We start from the raw sequence: 22958 nt of genomic DNA on the forward strand, positions 1-22958 counted from the left end.
CCCTACGTGAAGAATATGTTAGATTTTTGTGGGGTTTTTGTGTATACATTCGATTTTTTTAATGCTTTACAAGAATCTCTTACGAATTTTTAAGTTTGTATTACGAATGACATGGTGATGCATAGTTCTAAGAATGTCAAACAGTAGATTACAAATTTTTAAGTTTGTGGTTACGAATCTAGTTCAAGGTGCATGGAATTAATTTGTTATATGAATCTGAAATAGTTTTCGTTTCTAATATTACGAATTTTTAAGTTTGTGATTACGAATTTTTGGCTGACAATTGTGTGGAGGTAGATGTGTTTTTGTAGTAGCCGCTCTTTTATTTATGATTAAGACCAGTAAATCGATAATTATTATTGCATCTTTCAGTAATTGAAAAGTCCAATAATTATTTATATTTAGAATTCAACTAGGATTATAAATTATATGTATTCTTTGCCTATTATTATTTTAGTTATGCTTGTTAGCTTCGCGTGAGAGAATCGGGATATAAATTATTGAGCCAGTTAATAATTTATATTTTCAAATCTATAACTGACTTAGCAAAGTCAACTTAAAGTTGTTATTTTATATGCGATAGAGATTTTATTTCTATTAGTTACTTGAAAGTCGTGATTTGGTTCAGACTAATGAGAACGAGTTAAATTAGTTATTTAATTCGTAGAGATGTTATATCGAAGCATAGTTATTCAGCAAAACCTAGAATCGATTTTATAGATATGCAATGATACAAAAAATTAGATTTGCAGATATAGCTTTACACAATGACTTAAGAGAATTATTTACATCACCACTATTCCCTACTTACAATCAAAACCTATCACTATCACAAAACACTACAGCTACATACCTACAAGCATGCGGGAGAGAAAAATGAGAGAAGCTGTCAATCAGCCGCAACTCTACCTATTCTCTCTCAAGGCTTTCACATGGCATAGATGACTAGATACTCAAGTATAACTACCAAATTCACGCCTGTAACAATTCAGCTGCAAACTTCCTTCTTGAATTTTCAACCTGCATTCAGAATGAAAGCAATCCACAGTTTATTTCAGTTCCTATCCTCTGGATTCAACAACAGCAGCAGCCAACCATGCACCAAACATTCACAAAGCATTCAAGGTATTCATTGAGCTCCATATACTACTTTCCCATCATACATACTCTACACTTAAGCATGATAAACAAACTACTATGGCTAGTTTTACCCACTGCATAATCGAATTATAGAAATGCTAGAACTCAATAGAAACATGAACTGGGTTTACAACAAACTTTGAGTTTCGTTCACAATAGAGTATTAAGAATGAACTTAGCTTTCATTAAGGAGGGGAGGCTGCCCTGTTTCGCCGAACCGAGGAGCATCGGCGGAGGCAGAGCTATGCTGCTTGTCGGGCGAGATCAGGGGAGAACCCGGCGACGACGACGGTGAGGCTCTCGCCGAATCACAGAGCGGCGACGCCTTGTGGAAAGAGAAGCTAGGGCTCAATTCTTTTGAGTTGTGTATCCTGAAATTGCGTCTGCCTCACCATCGCCCGGAAGAGCAACGACAGCGGTTCGCGGTGCCTTCACCCAGCACCGACAGCTACGGAGGGAGCCGACCTCGCCGGACCTCAGAATGGCGACAGAAGCAACCTCGCTCGCTGGTTTTCCGGTGACGGCGGTGGAGGCGATTTCTGATCCAGGAAATTAGGGCTCACCTCCTTTCTACCTCGCATCTGTGAAGTGGGAGGAGGGACGCCAGTTTTCAGGCAAAGCCGAAGAGCGGCGTCGACTCCGCCGGAATTTCTGAAGCGCGATCGAGCCCAGGCAGTGGCGGCGATGTCGCTTGAGCCGAAGGAACCTAGGGCTCGGTTGGGTTGCTTCGTTGAGACTGAGGAAGGTGAATCGGATGAGAGGGGCGGCGCCCTCAACCGAACATGAAGCTTAGAACGACGGCCACTCGCCGATTCCTCAGCAGCGGCGGCGGCGGGTTCAGGCAGAGGAGGAAATAAAATTTGGGGCTTCCCTTTTTGGGTTTCCTTCATAGATTTGAAAGGCGCTGTGAGAAGAGAGAACGTGGAAGGAGAAGGGTGGCCGACGTGAAAGAAGGGCGCCGGATCGATGGCGGCTGAAACAGCCGGAGACGGCGGCGGCAGGACTCGCGTGGAGAGAGAGACGGAGCCTCCGAAATCGAAAGAGGAGAGGGAGATGGAAGCTCGGTTTCATGAGGAAATCGAAGGCGGACAAGAGAGAGAAGAGCGCCGGGCTCAGGCGCGGCGACGACCGACGCCGGCCGGAGCAGGAGGCGGACGAAGCCGCCCTTACGGAAGGGAGCTGTGAGCGTTTCTGAGAGAGAGAAAGAGAGCGGATGATTGTTAAGGAAGAAAAAGAGTTGGGCCATTTGATTTTTTTCTCTTTGGGCCGAAAAAATTGGGCCTTCATTTTAATTATGTGGGCTGCAGATCTAAATTTATAATAGGCTGTATTTAATTAGTTTGGGCTAGAGTTAATTTTTATTTGGACTGCCATTATTATTTTTGGCTTAAAATCAGGCCCAATTTAAGGGTAGTCTAGATTAATCTATTTATTAAATTGAGCTAATTCTAATTATTGATTAATTTAGAATGAGGCTATTAATTAGTAAGTGAGTTAGAATACTCTAAGATGAGCGGATTAATTATTTATCCACCCTCATGAGACGATCCTCAATTAGTTAATTTTATTTATTTAATCCGACAATTAGGATTTATAATAGAATCTCCCAGATTATTATCTCAGAATAATAATTATCGGAATACGAGTCATGCATAGTTAAATTACGCATTCTCATTAATTGAGGATTTCATTCGAGCAAATATCTTACTTTATATCATCGCAATAAAGGTGAAGCGCGAGAGTAAGAATAGCCAGACAATAAGCTACTTTACCAAAGCAAAAGTTGCTATCAGGTGGGCATTACTTTTACTATACGTATATAGAGATCCCCTGCGTGTCGTAGGCCTCTTATACGAATGAATGCATGAGATGATCTAACTGTTAATTTCAGTTTCATATATATCAAATGAGTTTAAATGTTACATTCAAGCAAGTTATTTCATGGCAAAATCATTGAACTGAAAATTATTTCAACTATTGTCTTGCCATAAATGTTTCAATGTTTGGTATGATATCTATCTGATGTGGCTTTGCCAGTTATTATGCAATCGAATTCGGGTCCTGAGCAGTTGATAGCTATCCTGCCAGGGCTAGTGTACACCAGTGACCGTGAGTCATCTAGTGGGTTGGCCGGTCAAGTGACCGTGAGAGGTGGCCACCTCTCCGGCACACAGTTCCAGATATGATAGATTACAAGAGAACTTAGACTGCAGTCGAACTTTAAGAATCACAAATGAACTTAGTAAGCTTGGGCCTTTTTAGCGAAAAACTCCCTTGCTGTACTGTTTATGATGGCATGACAATTAACAGTTTTGAAGCATGTATTTTTATACTTAGGCATACGTGCCCACTGAGTACTTTTGTACTCAGCCCTGCATATATTTCTAAATGTGCAGGTTGAGTAGCTGCCGATGGTGATGAAGTGACGAGCGGGACTCTTTTGTCTTATTATGTATTAATGAACTCTAGGGATACATGTCTTCATACATGTAATCAGAACCTTATTCCGCTGCGTACTCAGAAGTTTTATGTTATTTTGGCTAAGTCGGAGTTATCCGAACTTACTAGTTATTTGAGTCTATACGACTAAACCTCCGTTATATTATAAATATCCCTTTTATAAAAAAATGATGAAATGCGATCCTTCCTTGTTTGATTATCCCCCTTTCTACCCCGCTCCTAATCTCCCTCCATTAGTCACGGTTTCCCCGGCTTAATTATCCTTAATTAGGGCCGGGCTGTGACAGTTTTGGTTTGATTGAACGAGTTAGATGTGTGTTTTGGCTGACAATTGTGAGGAGCTATTTGTGTTTTTTTGCTGACATTTCGTGACTGTGAGTGTTTATTATGCATTTTCCTATATTTTCATGTCAAATTGTCAAAAATATGAAGTGCGGTGTGATTACGAATCTGATACATTATCCTACGAATTAATTTGTCATATTAATATGAATTTTGATTGTAGGTTTCTAATCTTACGAATTTTTAAGTTTATATTTGTATGATCAAGTTTTATAATTGAGTGCAAGTTTCTGGTATTACGAATTATTAGCAAGTTTGCTCTATAATTAAATCATTTGTATAATTAATAATGAGAATTTGGATTATCGAATTATTAGCAAGTTTGCTAATTTTTTGGTGAGAACTTGTATAATTGAAATCAAGTTTTATTTGAAATAAAATGATATGTTATTCTACATTTTTTGTGGTTTACTGCATAATAATCTTGCGGTTATGATACTTAAATTTTATTTTTTTTAGTGAGAATTGGCCTGATAAATTTTAAAAATTTAAAATATAGTTGTTTGTTGTGAGGACTTATGGAAATTATTCATTCAACAAAAATACAATAAGAATTTACGGTCCAGATTAAGAATTTTAAAATCATTTATAAATTATAATATTGTTTGATACGAATTATTCATGTAGTAAGAATTGTATTATAATAATACACTTACGTTTAAATGATACATCTAAACTTAACAAATAAAATAATCATAATACCACTTAATTATTAAATCATCTTAAGAAATGGATTGTTCAAAAAATAATGGTGAACAGTTAAGAAACGTCTTTAATCATATTCCATGACTTTGAAATACCAAAAAAAACACTAAACAAGCTTCAAAGTGCATGACAAATTGAGAAATTGGAAAATTAAATTGACATCGTTTCTTTGTCGTAGAACAATCACTCCTCTTCACTATCTTCTTCAACAATCTTCCCATAATTGTGCGAATCATGTCAAGCACGGCGACCACACTTCTTGTACATCCTCTTGGATTTTTTTATAAAACTCATATGCGTCATCTATAGACTTGAATTGTTGCCCTATGCACGGCTTCTTGCTGGCTTCGTAGACGGGAAGGTATGAATTAGTGTCAGATATTATTTGACCTTCTCGCGTCTCTCAATCTGACACTGAAAAGCAATAGTTGTTCAAACCGATATCAAAATACGATTACTGAAGTAATCTGTTATGAAACAGTAATGCGTAACGTAACTAACAAAATTCGTAACATACAGCTGCATAACGTAACAAAAAAATTTCGCAATACTTACATTTTTTGGATAAGAATTATACACATTTTGTTGATCTATGAACAACATGAATTTTGACCTTCTAAGTGTTGTGTTACGCATTCTAAATACATAAAAAAATAAATGTGTAACATTATTTAAAAAATTCGTCTGGAATTTATGAAATATTATTTCGTAGCAAAAATAATAACATTCAATTAGTAGATTACCACAAACTTTCAAAATCATATTACAGTTATTAATGAACGAATAGTAAATAACTTATTACAACATATTAACAAAAAAAATAGAATAACCAAACCAGAAAATTGAAACAAAATCGAAACATGCTCATACTTCATACACAATATACTACAACAAACAATAATTCGTAACAAAGATAAAGAAATTCGTACTAAAAACTACTCAACATAACCCAGAAATAATTCGTAATATAATATGTTTCATACACATGACATAGTCACAGAAAATTCGTAACAAAATGCTAAAAAGAATAAAGAGCATACATACCTGGATTATCCATGATTTACTTTGAAGAAATAGAATGATGAATCCAGAAATTTTGGCTTCCGTTGATGATAGAGACTCTGTGTTTTACATTTGAGAAAATATTAGGATTTAGGTTAGAATGATTTTAATGGATTTAATACGTGTGTTAAATAAATAATTGATATAATTATGGAAATAAAGATTTGATGGGAAATAAAGATTTGATACATGTGTCCACTAATTAGAGATTAAATTGAGCAATTACATACTTAGCCTTTTAGTCATTAGGCGTGAATATTGAGAGATTAGATTAGGCCTATTTCAAGCCATTAGATCAATCAAGATCTAATGGACAAGATTCATTCATATTTTATACACTTAAAAGTGTTTTTTTTATAGCCCTCCCATATATATATATATATATATATATATAGAAGAGTTCAATGGAGAACATTGAACATGTCAGTAATATTTCCTTTGAACGTTAAATGTTCGTAACAGTTATTTTGTTGAACATGAGCGTGAATAAACATTGAATTTTTTAGGGTTATGGGATTCGACCTCTATATGTTCAACGTCAGGTTCAACAAAATGACTGTTACGAACGTTTAACGTTCAAGGTGAACAACTAACATGTTCAATGTTTTCTGTTCTTTGAATATTTGGTGTTCTCCATGCGACCCTATCTATATATATATATATATATATCTATATATATATATATATATGAAAATATGGAAGTCGCTATAAACAAAGAAAAATAGAAGAAGAATTGAGTTGTTAATAAAATCTGAACAATGAGAACTTTATAAATTTATTATAAATAATAAAAAGGATGTTTCAACATGTTCATCAAAAGAACAAGATATATTTAAAAAATAATTAGAAATAGAATGTGAGACGCATGAAGTTGAAGATATTGATAATAAGATTGAAGACGAAACACGTGTCTATACCCCTGCTAGTGTCAAACAAAATGAAATCAATATTTTTATTGAGAATGAGTTAGAAAATATAAAAAATATGTATTGTAGTCCTACTATATTTTCTTGGCCTTATGCCCTCAATTCTCTTGATTCGGTCCCGACTTATGTAATCTCATCCTCTTCAATGCGTAAATTAGGTGATCAAGCTTATCCCGCGCTGAGCCAATTGGGAGAACTCGCTAATGACGACGATAATAAAATAATTACCACTGCATGTTGTGAAATCAATGGAAATTTCACCGGCATCAATCTCATGTTGAGAATTATGCAGCTGATCAACTGAGAACAAGCAGATCGTTGAAGAAACACCCCAATTTTTTCAATTAATTATGCGGAGTTTGAACTGCGAATTTGGAAACACTGCATAAATGGATGCACTAAGGTGATTGGTACGATGGAATAGAATAAAGGTGGAATGGAATGAAAGTAGGAATGGAATGAGAGTGGGAAAGAAATGACAAATCTTAATGATTCCTATGCTTGGTATGCACAAGGGATACTAAAGAAATGGAATTGTGATTCTTTGTTTAATTCAATTCCTAGCTAGAAATAAAGTTTAGAAATGAAATGAAATTATTTTATTGTATTAATATCAATCCATGTATATGATTGTGTAATGTGTTGTATCAATTTCAATTCATATATTAGACTATTGCTTATATAAAGTTGATAATATCTTATTTTTTCTATAAAAAAAATTATTCAAAAACATATTTTTTATATTTTTGAGTAAATAATAATAATAATAATAATAATAATAATAATAATAATAATGCATGTTTCATACAAATATACATGTCAAAACATAAATTTAGAAGGATTAAGAATGAAATGGAATGACTAATACCATGGTAGGTGGAAGGAATGGTGATTCCTATCGATGTAGGAATGGTGATTCCAAATGGAATGATGATTCCTACCAAAAAAAATATACCAAGCAAATGAATGGAATGAAGGTAGGAATCACCATTCCATTCCCACCTCCATTTCATCATACCAATCACCTAAGGGAGTGTTCGGTTGCTCGAGATTGAATTGTTTTGAGATTAGCCGAGATTGAATTGGCTCGAGATTATTTTTGTCATAGGGGTAGGCTAAGACTCATAAGCCATGACTAATCCTACGTGGCATAATCTCGAGATTAAGTCTCAGGCCCTATTTACTCAACCAAACATAATATTACATAACTAATCCTACCTTATTCTATAAACCGAACACCCCATAATAGTATTAAAAAACATTGCATATTCAAGTATTTTGGTGAAATTGAAGTCGTGATTCTTCAAAGAGATGGTGGAAATTTTAAGGAAGCAGGCGACACCGACGAGAGAGGTTATGAAAATCCTGATCCATACCTGCTCGACAGAGATGAAGATAGTAGAGACGGGGGCGGTTCTGGAGCTGATCGAGATGGAGAAGGGCACCCGGAGAAGAAGACAGCGAAGATGATATTCAGGTTTCCATGGTGGCAAAAAGGTTGTTGAGAGTGTCATCGTTGGTGACACGTGATTGGGCAATGTGTATAAGCAAGTCGATTGCAGGGTTCTCCGCCACATCGGCAGTGGTGAAAGAGATGCTGACGCGGTGTGACGGTGAAAAAGACGCTAACAGTTGTAGGCATGATGAAGCTCTGTGTTAGAGTATTTTTATACTCTTATGTTGTTGTCATTGTGTAGATTAGAAGGAGTGTCTCCATGAGTTATACTTGTTGTTCTTTTATGAGTTGCTTCCGATGTTACAAGTTTCTGGAGACACCTTTGCAGTCTATACTTGCGGGATTTGAAGATATGGTTAGAGATTTACTTGAGCCTTCCTATGGATATTATCTTTTGAATCTCTAGATTGCATTGGAGTCTTTCTTCCTAGGGTTTCTGTTAACCCTAATCTGATCCGCAAGTCTTTCCCCAAGAGTCCTACTTCTTCCAAACATCTTCGAGGGTTTGCATATATATATTGAAGTCGAAGAGGACTGCTGCGGCTGTTGCATTTATTGTTATTCTTATTATTTGTGAGAGTATTTTCGTGCACTTTGAGAGCATACAGTTTGTGAGTGTGTGCTATTATTTTTACACTTTATCTCTTTGTAAGTGTGAGTTCGTTTCTGTTGTAATATATTACTCTAACCTGTTGGAGTGATATAATTCGTTGGACTTGAGCGTGGATTGAGTACTAGCAATCACGCTTAGGGAGTAAGTTCTTATCTTGCTCTCCATTGTTCACGTAGGTGACGGTTTGGGAAAATATAGAGGCTAGGAAGATCAAGTCTTCGCGTGTGAATCATTTGTGTATCTTATCATCACTAGTGAACCGTTTGAACTGGGCGTGGTCCCCCAGACGTAGGTGTTTTATCACCGAACTGGGTAACCTTCTTAGTGTTCTTGTGTTCTTCACTTTTCTGCACGAGTTTCTGTTTGAATCACTATACGAGTTCTAACTTTATATGTGTGTGACACAAATGGATATTGATAGGTACAATTTCAATTGGTACCTGAGTGGGATCACCCAAGTTATCGGTGCTGATTCCCGAATCATCTATCCTATTATTTCCGCTGCTGCTGTGTTTTGTTTTTCTCACTCAATGGCAACATAAAAATAAGGTGGTTCAGTCACCAGACCACCTCTACTTGATATCTACTGGAAGATGCGAATGATCTCTTTCATTTGTGATGTCGATGAGAATGCATGGACTTATGTTGAAGAAGGATGAGTTTCCAAGTGATGACGAAGGGAAACCCAAGCCTAGGAACAAATGGATAATGGTTGAGTTAGCCGCCTCCAATGCTAATCAAAAAGTGCTAAATTCAATCCAGAATGTTGTTACCATGGATTTGTTTGCTCTTATATCCATGTGTGCTACTGCAAAAGAAGCCTAGGATGTTCTGATAAGTACTTATGAAGGAAACTCTAAAGTCAAGAAACAACGTCTTCAACAATTGGCCACCAGATTTGAAGAATTAAAGATGGACGAGAATGAGATTATTAGCACTTTCCATGGCAAACTTCTTGCTCTTGGTAACGAGAGTTTCTCACTCGGTGAGAGAATATCTAAAGAGAAATTGGTAAGAAAAGTTATGCGTGCTTTACCTGAGAGATTTGACTACAAACTTACTGCCATAGATGAAGCAAGATATGTCTTTATTTATTTATTTCTACAAACTTACGACCAAGAAATCAACAAAAAGACAACATAATTAAATAAAAAACCAGCAATGAGGAAGATATCTTTATTTCTTATGTATATAATTTAAAATAACCTTGCTACAATTTTGAAGTTGGAATGTATTGCTTCATTGCTTCTTTCTCATTTTAAGAAAAGCAATGTTAATTTTTATATATATTTATTTTTTAACTATTTAATTTCATATTGATATCCAATATTTATTTTGGTAGTAAATGTATTATTTTTAAATATATTTTTATATCACCATTACAAATTATACATGTAAATTTTATATTTCAATGTACATATTTTTTCATAAATGAAATTTTTTAGCATTTTTATGTATTTTTTTAAAGTTCTAAATTTATTATGACCCGTGCATCGCACGAGAGTGCGTGTTAGTACATGTATATGAAAGTGTTTGAATGAAAATCCTCATTTATTGTAAGAACGGAGAATTTTTTTAACACTTTGATCGTGAAAATGTACGGTAAATAGCTCACCTTTAATGATGATAATGATCACATGGGTTTAAATCTTATGAGGAGAAAATTTCATTTCTTTCAAGTGCGGTAAATTTTATGAAAATTGCATTAATTTTATATGTTTTAATGCAATGTTTGAACGATATTATGGACTAGATTATGATATATTTGATGTATTCTAATAAGCTTTATGATGAGGAGTAATATGTGCAGAGCAGAGAAGTGACATAAGCCAGAGGAGCAGACTTCGTCAGAGAAACGGGCTTCCTCAGAGAAGTCAGGAAAATGAGCCTTATCAGAGAAACGGGTTGCACCAGAGAAGCCATTCTCGCCAGAGAGATGGTCTTCGCCAGAGGATCATCGGAAGAGCGGAAAAATCTCCCTATTAAGGACGGAATTACCATTATGCCCCCGACCATGCAAGACGCGTGCTCCAGCGATGAAATTACTTTTTTACCCTTAACGTGTACTCTATAAATAGCCATGAGCTCGTACCTTGTAAATATACGCTTTCAATACTTTTACTACTGCAACAATCTTTCCTCGTGCTCTCGGCAATCTCGCAATCTTCTCTCACTTTTACGATCAATCTCTAGGTAAAATCCACAATTCACCGATAATTCACCAAACAAACGATCATCGTTCATTTATGCTTTACCACTTTAATTAATTAGTAAATAGTTTGACTATTGGATGAATAAATTGGAGACAAAAGAAAAGTCTGGCCTATTTACCTAGGGTAATAGGCTTGTGTTATTCCTATAAGAATAGGAATATACTCCCTCCGTCCCAAACGAAATGTCCTGTTTCCTTTTTTGGCAATACACTCTCTCTCTATACTTAATATTTAAATAATTTCCACCAACCCACTTTATCTACTTTATACACATTTTTTAATCTCCGTGCCGAAAAGAAATAGGACATTTCGTTTGGGACGGAGAGAGTACTTCTTTTGTCATAGGCGTGTGTTATTCCTATAAGAATATGAATATACTCCATCCGTCCAAAAAAAATAATCCTAAAGGTGGACGAGACGAGTTTTGATGAAAATAGTTAAGTTTATTTTGAGTGGAGATAGGTCCCACATAAAAGGTAGTATTAATAATGATAATTAATTGTATTGTGAGTGGAGTTTAGTGCCCATCATGTGATAGAAACTTTCCAAAAGAAGAAAGGGATTAATTTTTGTGGACGTCCCAAAATGACAAAAATAGACTATTTTTTGTGTACGGAGGGAGCATTTCTTTTGTCAAAGGCACGTAAAGTTACAGAAACATAAGAGAGAAAATACTTATAGCACTATAGAATTCAATCAGAGATTTCCTATCTTTCGAAGATTGAATTGTGCATCGGGGAGATTTCCTATCTTGAATTGTGCATCGGGGAGATGTGCATCGGGAATTGTTCCTGCATCGAATTTGCAATTAGGGCTGGTAAACCGGTCGGTTCGGTGACCGGTTAACCGGAACCGGATTAGGCTCAATGGCCTAACCAATAACCGAATCGGTTTATTGATCGGTTAACCGAATAACCGGGTTCGAATTAACCGAATAATTCACCGATTTCACATTTCGCCAAGAAAGCCGGTTAATTCGGTTAACCAGTTAACCAAATTAATCGGTTAATTATCAAAAAATTCGAATTTAACAAATTTGTAGGCAGTGGGATTCGAACCTTGCCCTCTCAGAGAAAGGATGAGGTCCTATCCACTCCACCAACTAAAGTTTCATATTTATTTAGAACAAAAAAATATTTTATAAAGACTTATAATGTTATATTTTAAAAAAAAAGAACAACTCTAAATTACTAGTGGAATATATTAGTAGTGGGTAAAAGAAACCAAGTCTGGTAGCAGAGCAGAGAAAGCAGATAAGAGAGCACGATGTAATAGAGTAGATCAACTTCATGACAGAGCAATGCCATAGCAATTTTCATGACAGACCAATTTTTTTTTGGAACACCAACCAATTTCGAATTGATTAGCAGCAGCCAGAAAATTAGTGGTAGCACCCAATTATTTAACAATGATATAAATATATCATTCAATCATTGGTAATGACGAAGATCACTATACAAAAATCAAAATAAACATAGCTGATGGTTTTGTATAATTATTACAAGCAGCAGAGCCCCATTGCCACCTTTCATTTTCAAACCTACACATGCCTTGTAATTTACAAACTAAACTGTACCCTCCTTCAAAAAAAGAAAAAAAAGAAAACAAGAAGCAGAGCAGTAACGCAGCATTCAACAATGTAAATATGTAATTTAACCCAAAATCAAAAAATACTTGATTTAGGTGATTTAGGACAAATCTGGCGATACCTTGTCAAGGTTGAGAAGCGGAGGGCGACGCTGGCGCAGGGAGCGAAGCTAGTGATCGCCGGCGAAGAGGCCGAGGCTGGCGGAGGGAGAAAGGGGCTGGGACTTGGGAGAAAGGCTGCAGTCTGCAGGCTGAGAACGAGAGGGGGGGGAGGGGCAACGACGCCGGTGGGAAGAAGCGCCGGTGCCGGTGGGAAGGAAGGGAGGCGCCGGTGGGAAGATAGGTGAACTATCTCTGCTGCTCAAACTCAGAGCCTCAAACGAAACAGAACCCTAATGTGGTGGGGATTTTTGAAAATTTAATATAATAGGAATGTAATTTAATTAATTTAATAAATTTAAATTGGTTAATCGGTTTAACCGGTCGGTTAACCGGTTAAATCGATTAACCGGTCTACTAAATATGCACTAACCGATAATCAAATTGGAACCGGAAAAACCGGTTATCCGTTAACCGATAACTGGTTTTTATGGTTCGGTTACGGTTTTAACCGAAAAACCGGCACTGATTTACCAGCCCTATTTGCAATACACGTGGATACCATAATAGTTGATTCAATTACAGGAATTGCGACAAGAATTGCTATAGGATTGTTTACTACACAAGAAGTGAGTTATTCTAATTGTTGTGTGTTTATTATCTCTACACACGAATTCAATTGTATAAATCTAGATTTTATCCTTGATAATAATTTTCGTTGCGTATCATTATATCAAAGATTTTCAACAGTGTTCTCACACCCTGCATGTATATGCACATATTTGAAGATATTAAAAATGACAATTTCTCTTTAATAATAAAACATTGATTATATAAATATTATTACTCCTTCCATCCCTCAAACATCTTCCTCTCTTTCTATTTTGAGTCGTCCCCAAAATATTTTCCTAACCTATTTTTGGAAATAATTGCATTCACTATTACTCTTACAATCTTCACTTTTTGTGGGACTCATTCTCCATTCATCAAATACACAATTAATTTTTATTAAAATCCGTATCACCCTTCTTTAGAAAAGATGTTTGAGAGAGACGGAGAGAGTAACGAAGAAGTGCATCTATAGGGCCTAATTCGAACTATTCTATAAAGTTCATATTTTAAACAAAAAGATATATCTGCCGTTCAAATTATAAAACACATCTATATTATATATAAAAAGACAGTTTAACGGCTATTTTTTCCTACCAAATTTTAAAAATTAGTTTTTTTTTAATTGCTTCCTATTTTTCAACAAGTATGCAAAAATTACGTGTTCCACTCATTTTTCTTTCTACTCCACCTTTTTCTTTTATGTTTTGATTTATTTTATTTTCTACATCTTTCTAATCTTTCAATTTTATTTAATTAGCCTTATTTTAATTTTATTTTCAATTTTAATTTCTTTTGTTCATAGCAAATATATGACATCAATTTATATCTATATTTATATAATATACAAAAGGATAATTTTAACAGATACTTTTTAATGTAATTTTTTTAAAACTCCAAAATACCTATTTTTTTCACAATTCACACTCAATCCTGCATGTTTTTTTTCTTTTTCTTTTTCTCTTTTTTTCGTTTCAATTGTAATATAATTTGATTAATGTTAAATATTTAATATACATATCAAATTAAAGATTGTGAAAATAGCTTTAATTTGATATAAAAAATGGCTTTTCCCTCCATTTATTCCCTCTCTTTTTTTTCTCTCTCTTCTCCCTCCATTTTTCACTATTTTTTTTATATTTTAATTATTTTCTAAACATTATAACATTATTTTTTTTTAAAAAAATATGCACATTTTAAATTTAATATAGTAAAAAAAATTATGAAAAATGAAGTTAAAACGATGAAGTTATTGAATAAATTAAAAGTTAAAATATTTTATTTTATCTCTTTGTTAAAATTTTACAATTTTATATATATATATGTTTGTGTATGAAAATACTTATTTATTTATTATAACGTATATACTACTCGATGATAATAATGTCAAGCGGTAAGTGGTTAATGCCTAAGGCCAAAGGTCTTGGGTTCGAGTCCCCTGTGGCGCGACCTTTTAATTTCTTTATTTATTTAATATTGTAAATTTATATAAAAAAAAGGTTAAAGAAATGGAAAATTACTCGATGATAATAATGCCTAATGCTAATTTTTATTATTGATTTTTTTTTCATTTATTTAATAACTTTAATTATCATTACGCTTTATACAAAGTTGAAATTTTATATTTTTAAATTTAGGATTTTATTAAATAATTGACGGGCGTGGATTGTTTTAGTTTATTTATATTAAAAATATATTTTATATTTATATATTTTAATTTTTTTTAATATTTATATTTATTTATTTAAATTTGTTGTTTAGTTTCAATGTTCGTCGTGCATCGCACGAATGATAATACTAGTGTTACTTGAAAGTCCAATTTAGACTATGTTTAGTACAAAAAAGAAAAGAAAAATCAATAAATATACGTTGAGATTTTCTAATAGTTTGATGTGGAACATTCCAACAAAGGGATCTTCTCATTTTCCATTACCGTTTTCATATGTTACAAACTTACAATACAAAAATCAAACAGAGAAATGTACCAAATTTTGAATTTTTTTGCTTCTAATGCCATTTTTGGAATTTCGTATGCGTATCTTAATTAAGGTGTGTATGTTTCGTGCTATTTCTCTTGATTGAAGTTTTACCTCAAAAAAAGTGACTACAAACTTGTGGATTTATAAAATCAACTTCTATGCAATAATGCACGCAGAGTTGAATTGTGGAAAATTTCCAGATCTTATTTAATTTCGAAAATAAGTCAGATGGAAAAAATCGTAGCTTTGAATGATATATCAAAACTTGACCGTTGAAAGCGGTTCATTCGATAGTGACCCAGGAGCAGGAAATTAAGGTGTATATACAAAATTGGAAAATAATACTATTAATAACGAGGAAGAAATAAGACTTTGAAAATTAAATCAGGTCTAATTATAATGTGAGGAAACCTAAAATTATTAGATGCTTTACGTGGGAATGAGATCCTTTCTCCCACTATTTTGTGTGCACCATCGTGTACTTATCTTAATTTATTATAATTTTTTTAATTATATTTTCTTCAATTTTAATTTATTATGCTTTAATATTATAAAAAGATAATTATATAAATTCGGGTTTATAATTATTTTTTTATATTTATTTGAATTAATAATTGATTATTTGGGTTCATTAATTCAAAGTTAGGGTATATAATTTTTTAAAATTTCAATTTTTTGTGATAAATATTAATTAGAGTTCATAATATAATAATATATTTTATTTTTATAAAAAATAATTATAAAATAAATAAATTAAGAGTGGTACACGGTGATACACACTAAATAGTGAGACAGATGATCCCATTTGCTTTAGGTGTCGATATGCTACCATATGATTTTATTGATTTCAGAAATAAAAATTATTATTATTATTATTGTTATCTAGAAGAAGGCAATAATTCAAATTAGGCGTAGTAGTTAATGAGAAGGTCATCATCATTCGCCGTTACGAATATGTTAAAGAAAGACGAAATAATGTTGTTTGACTCAAGTCACTATATATGGTAACCCACGAATATTTATTTCAGAATTACTCTATTTTGGATCCATGCAGACAATTACACAATTTTGAACTTTAATTGTTCGCCACAAAAATGAGTTGGCGTAATTGTGGTTCAAATGTGTTGGGCAGCCTTGAAGACCAACGTGAAAGCCATGGACTCCATCTCCATCACATATTACAAATAATTTCTCAGTATTTCTATTTTGGTTACTCCTCCATCACAATACTTGGTTATTTTTGCATAAATTAGAAATTATTTGGGAAAACAATTTGCTCGACTAAACTTCGTATGTGACTAAGATGGAGATATGTAGACTAAGGTATTTGTCAAATAAATTATATTAATTAGATCTTTTAGAATTGTTTATATAACACTACAGCAAAATTGTCTAGTAGTGATATATAAATTTTTTGTGACATCAAGAGATATATCAAAAAATTTGTTACCTCTTTAAGTGTATAATAAAGTTTGGTTACACCTACACATGTATCTATATACTTTAGTTACACATAAAAATGTAAGTAAATTTTGGTGTCCGAGGATTTTTCAGGACAATAACTTAAGTTGATTTGGGAATTAGGACAATACATTTCGGACTTGTGAAAATAGGGCACTTATTAATAAGTATTGCACCCGTAGGATATTTCTCAGCCAATTATCGAATTTTCGGACTTTCCCGCATGGACCAAGCACATGACATCCTATATGGAGCCGTAAAAATAATGCGCTTGCCACATAATCAATCCCTCCGTGTGGTTTGTCATGTGCTTGGTCCATGCGGGAAAGTCCGAAAATTCGATAATTGACTGAGAAATGTCCTGCGGGTGCAACACTTATTAATTAGTGTTCTATTTTTACAAGTCCGAAAGTTATTGTCCTAATTTCCAAATCAACCTAAGTTATTGTCCTAAAAAACCTCTGACTCTAAATTTTGTAACATTTAAAGGTATCGTATATAATGTCACAATATCTCTCTCTCTCACACGCGCGCGCATTAAACACACATATGTAAATATAGTATTATATATTTTTTAGAAATAAATATAGTAGTATTAAATTATTTGATTATTAAGAAAATTATATTTTTAAAGAACTAATTATAATATATATTATCATAAAAATAGCTAAACTTTTATATGTCACAAAAATAACTACAACTTTATATGTTACAAAATAAATTACACCTTCAAATGTCATTAAATGTAGCAATGTGTTTTTTGACCCGCATAATAGCTATCCAATTCAACTTGTTATAATTTTATTCAGTGACATTTTATAAAAAATCATGTCACTACTGAAACATTTTGTTGTAGTGTAAGAATGTTGGACTGCCTTAAAGAAAACCCATCAAGCTTGGTAGGTTGACGTTTTTTTTTTTATAATTAATAATTTAAGCGGTGTATAGACTTCAGTCTGTAAACAACTAGGTCTAAGTACAGTTCAAATTTCACCGCTCCTTCTCCGTCAAAGTAAAAGAAAATATCACATATATTTGTTTAGGGAAAATATTATCACTTGTTTAGTCATGAATTGTTTTAGAGGCAGTTTTAGCTTGAATTTCGATTAATACATCATTCAAGTTTTATGATTTGATGACAATTTTAATAGATTTCTTTCACACAACTACAAATTAAAGCTAGATAATTATAAACAATAGTAGTAATATTAGGCTTCTAGAAAGTCATAATTAAGGAAAATATACCGCGTAAAAACAAGGGTTAATTACATATAATATCACAAACTTTGCCCGAAATCCATTTTCCCCACGTTCTTTAAAAATTCTATTTTTTATTAAATACTTTGACATTGTTTAATTTCCTCACGATTTTTTTTACCCTCAAATCGGAATCGACGTGGCGCTGATGTGGCTCGCTGGTACATGCCATTCCAATAAATTAAACGATGCGTTTCAGTTTAAACATTAAAACTCTCGTTTAAGAAATCAGCGCCACCAATGGGTGAAGCACCGGCGCTAGCAATCGGTGCACTGGTTTGGAAGACTGGAAACACAAAGCAATCGACGCCACTGGTTTGGAAGATCTCGACACAAAGACTTCCACACTGGTCTGGAGAGGAACCCTTCGACATAGGTGGTGGAAAGGAAATCAATCGATTTTTTATAGCATCAAAAGCAATCTTTGATTTCCTTTTGCCCGATAAAAATGAGAAATTAAAAGAAATTAGGACTTTTTATTATGATTTAATATTATATGTGTAATTTAAAATTCATATATATTCCACGTCAGTGTTATGTGTAAAATTAAATCCACGTCACTGCTATGTCATTTTTCCGGTCATTGAAATAAAAAATCGTGGAAAAATTGAACAAATATCAAAGTATTTGATAAAGTAAAATTTTTAAAGATCAATGAGAAAAATAGATTTCTGACAAAGTTCGTGATATTACATGCCATTTACCTTAAAAACAAATACTACTTCTCTAATGAATAAGTGAATAACAAAGCGTTGAATGTAGATGAGCAGCACAACTTTTGATTTATTTATTTATTATTATTATTATTTAGTATTTATTTTTTTGAGAGCATATTATTATTATTACTATTATTATTATTATTGTTGTGGCGTATATTCTTGCCATAGGTAACTCCATCGCGCCCAACAAATTATTGTGCTCCTCTAGACCAATCATTAGCAGACACGTGTAATTGAAGGAAGCCAAACACGACGTGATCTTTACTGCTCCACATGCGTTGACCACATGAATGGGATAAAACTGTATGACCAACGAAAAGTTCTGTACTGAGTTTACATATCCATCTAATCCTAAAATAATTAATGCATCATTTATGTGAATAGTGACTTTTTCTTTTCTTTTCTCTTGAGGTGCATTTTATGTGAAATGCTTGCTAGCAATACCCATTATATAAAAATAATTTCAAGATAGTTTAATCATATAAAAATACTCTATTATATTTGTGTAAATTTTATATCGACAATCTTATCAATTTAATCACACACACATATATATATAGGGGTGAGCTAGAATAAAAATACTCTTAAGTATATAAAATATAAACGTTTCTTAATGTACGAATTTTATGTAGAACACGTATGAATTTATCCAACAGAGTTACGAATTGCGAAAAATAAATTTTTGTTACCTTTGGGATTCGAACTCATGACTACGAATCATCCAACAGGGTTACGAATTAACCGTAGATATTGATGATCTAAGGGCTGAAAATCATTTATATTTTATACACTTAAGAGTGTTTTTATTCTAGCCGAGGGCTAGAATAAAAACACTCTTAAGTGTATAAAATATAAATGATTTTCAGCCCTTATAGGATAACATATATAGGGGAGGGCTAGAATAAAAACACTCTTAAGTGTATAAAATATAAATGATTTTCAGCCCTTAGATCATCAAGATCTACGGTTGATTCGTAACCCTTTTGGATGAATTCGTGGTCCTGGGTTCGAATCTGAAAGGTAGCAAAAATTTATTTTTCACAATTCGTAACCATGTTGGATGAATTCGTAACCCTGTTGGATAAAATTCGTACATTAAAAAACGTTTATATTTATATTTTAAGAAGTGTTTTTACTGTAGCCATCCCCTATATATATATATATATATAAGAATTGAATCATATAAAGACCTCTCTTAACATACAAACTAAATACCACTTACACTTAACTTATAAAATAATTGCACTTCACTTATAGAGTATATGCACAATTTAGTGGTCTGGGTTCGAATCCCAAAGGGAGCATAATTACACTATAATTTATAACCATGAAAATGCAGATACTTAATTATACGTTAATTGTAGTAAATTTATAGATTAAGTGCAAGATTTTTAGTTTTTACGTTAAATAGATTTGTATTGAAACTCAACCCTATATATATAGGCAATAATATTTAATAATTTACGCGAATTACACACATAATGTGTCATGGTAATGAATCACATATGGTAAATGGAGTATATAAAATCAATGACAAGTCGACAATAGTGACAATAAGTTATGCTAGAATATTCCTACAATACATTTCTTCAAATTTCTTCAGTCATTATTCCATTCAAAACCGCCCATAAATTAAACAGCCGCATTCTCTTACCACTTTTGTCATGGGACAAAAAGCCCTCTTTATTTCATCTCATCCTCTCCCACACGTTAATTTCATCACTTTTCCTTTCTTACATATAGAGTATTTCCCCAATCTTGTTTTCTGCTTGTAAAAAACATTCTGATTTCCATTAATTTCTTCCAAATAATATAGAATTAAAAATGGATGAAATCGATATACCTCAGTATTTCCTCTGCCCCATATCACTCCAGATCATGAAAGACCCCGTCACCACCGTCACCGGCATCACCTACGACCGCGACAGCATCGAGCAGTGGCTTTCGACGGCTGAGGCCTCCTCCGCTGCCGCAGTGTGCCCAGTTACTAAGCTGCCGCTGTCCAAATCCGCCGGTTTGACTCCCAACCACATGCTCCGGCGGCTTATTCAGGCGTGGTGCGTCGCCAATGTGAAGAGCGGGATCGATAGGATCCCGACTCCGAAGTCCCCCCTCCACCGCTCCGCAGTGATCAAGCTCATCCGCGGTGCGGGAAGCCGCCGGAGCCGAGCGGAGAATCTCGAGGCGCTGAGGAAATTGGAGGAGCTCGCTGGCGACGACGGCGGCAAGAATCAGCAGTGCATGGCGGAGGCCGGCACCGGCAAATCGATGATTTCTTATGTGATGAGATGTTTCGACGACGGCGATTTCGCCGGCGTGGACCGTGCGCTGAGAATCCTGCGGCTGACTTGGTCCCCCACTGCGGAGAACAAGCAGATCGTTGAAGAAAAAAACCCTCAATTTTTACAATCGATTCTGTGGATTTTGAACGGCAGATTAGAAAATTCGGCGAAGGCAGATGCCTTAGTTGTACTAAAAAACGCCATAGAAGTTGCGAGTTCGGTTTTTTTGGAGAAATTGAAGCCGTCTTTCTTCAAAGAGATGGTGAGAATTTTGAGGACGCAGACGGCGGCGAGGGCGGTTCTGAAAATTCTGATCCGGACTTGCCCGGCGGGCAGGAACAGGACGAAGATAATCGAGACGGGGGCGGTTTTCGAGCTGATCGAGATGGAGCTGGGCAGCCCGGAGACGAAGACGACGGAGTTGATATTCTGCCTGCTGGCGCAGCTGTGCTCGTGCGCCGACGGCCGGCAGCAGTTTCTGCAACACGCCGGAGGCGTGGGGTTGGTGGCGAAGAGGCTGCTGCGGGTGTCGCCGACGACGAACGACCGGGCGATGCGTATATACGAGTCGATCGCGCGATTCTCGGCCACGAGGGCGGTGGTGGCGGAGATGCTGACAGTCGGCGGCGTGACGAAGCTGTGCATGATTCTGCAGGCGGATTGCGATGTGTATTTGAAGAAGAAAGCGAGGGAGATTTTGAAGCTGCATTCCAAGGCGTGGAGCAATTCGCCTTGCATACAGCTTTACCTCTTGACGAGGTATTCTAAGACGTAGCTTCAATCTTGTGTATATATATATATTTCGTGTAATTCATGACATGAAAAGAGAGATAGGATCCAATAACTTGTCGATTAATATAATTATGCTCACTTTAATATGATGTTTGTAATTGTATGTTCATGTTCAAGAAATTGTACATAGTATATGTAGGTTTTATATAATTAAATCTACAGGTTATTGGGCATTAAATTATAATTTTGAGCATAAACTTAAGAAATTGCATGTCTTCAAATACATAAATTAATTTCACTTCCCCTGATTTTTCACGCAATTATCAATTTTCGGTGAATTAATGCCATCATATAGTTGAAGTGGAGTGTAAATATCGAATGACGTTGTTTAGTACATCAACCATTTAATTAAGCTACAAGGAGTCAAGGACATTTCGAGCATCCACCTCAACATTAATTTGAGGAGAATTGACACAAAATAGAATAATTGAAAATTATTCTTTGATGGTAAAAAAATCAATTATTTTACGTACAAATTTAAAATTGAGTTAAATTTAGTGTATTTAACTACAATTATCCATTAATTAATTCTAATTTAAACAAATCGACCTAAATGGATTTGTAAATTCACGAATTTACAAATTTGGTTATTTAATTTGCATTTTCAACATTAATTTTGAATTACAAGATATATCTATATATATTATATAATTAAATGAGCCACTACACCGCACGCAGGCGAGACCTCTGCACCACATAAAGGTGGGAAATATCTACATCGCACGTAGGCGTGACCACTACACTACATAAAGGTGGAAAAACTACACCGCACGCAGACGAGATTGAACTCAAGACCCTCACAAAGGTGAGTCTTTGGGCGCCTCAACTTTGCCACTTGAACTAGCCTCATTGGCTTCAACATCAATTTTTTTTAGGAATGCTTTTTCGACATCATTAAAAACCACTTTTAATTACTACTAAATATATATAGGAGAGAGTTAGGGTATATACACTTCTTAACATATAAAATACGAACTAGCTAAAATGTACGAATTCTATAAAAATACGTCTGAATTCTCTGTGTAAATGTGTGAATTGAGAAAAATAAAATTTTTGCTACATATGGGATTCGAACTTAGGACCATGAATTCATCCAACAAGGTGATGAATCAACCACATATCATGATCTAATGGCTAAAAATGGTTCATATTTTATATTTTAAGAGGTGTTTTTATTTTAGCCTCCTCATATATATATATATATATATATATATATATATATATATATATATATATATATATATATAGGGGAGGGC

General features: G+C 34.2%; 1 protein-coding gene and 1 long non-coding RNA gene across 2 annotated transcripts in view; both read left to right on the forward strand.

The window, feature by feature from the left end:
• The window catches only part of LOC131022223 (uncharacterized), a 6863-nt gene extending 6819 nt beyond the window's left edge, over nucleotides 1-44 (forward strand). Inside the window, exon 2 of the long non-coding RNA XR_009101183.1 lies at nucleotides 1-44. This exon is cut by the window's left edge and continues 334 nt beyond it. This is a non-coding gene — a long non-coding RNA (uncharacterized LOC131022223).
• A 20202-nt stretch (nucleotides 45-20246) lies between these two features.
• LOC131022225 (E3 ubiquitin-protein ligase PUB24-like) lies at nucleotides 20247-22606 on the forward strand. The gene is made up of 2 exons (XM_057951686.1): nucleotides 20247-21669; nucleotides 22381-22606. The coding sequence occupies exons 1-2, from the start codon at nucleotides 20453-20455 to the stop codon at nucleotides 22400-22402; spliced, it is 1239 nt and encodes a 412-aa protein (XP_057807669.1). The 5' UTR covers nucleotides 20247-20452; the 3' UTR covers nucleotides 22403-22606.
• The last annotated feature ends 352 nt before the right edge of the window (nucleotides 22607-22958 follow it).

Source organism: Salvia miltiorrhiza, chromosome 1 (genome assembly GCF_028751815.1).
Source record: "Salvia miltiorrhiza cultivar Shanhuang (shh) chromosome 1, IMPLAD_Smil_shh, whole genome shotgun sequence".
NCBI lineage: Eukaryota > Viridiplantae > Streptophyta > Magnoliopsida > Lamiales > Lamiaceae > Salvia > Salvia miltiorrhiza.

Coding starts and splice junctions, on each gene's coding strand:
- LOC131022225 (XM_057951686.1), top strand. CDS start 20,453: ATGGATGAAATCGATATACCTCAGTATTTCCTCTGCCCCATATCACTC. Junction 21,670..22,380: donor CAGCTTTACCTCTTGACGAG/GTATTCTAAGAC, acceptor CACCGCACGCAG/GCGAGACCTCTGCACCACAT.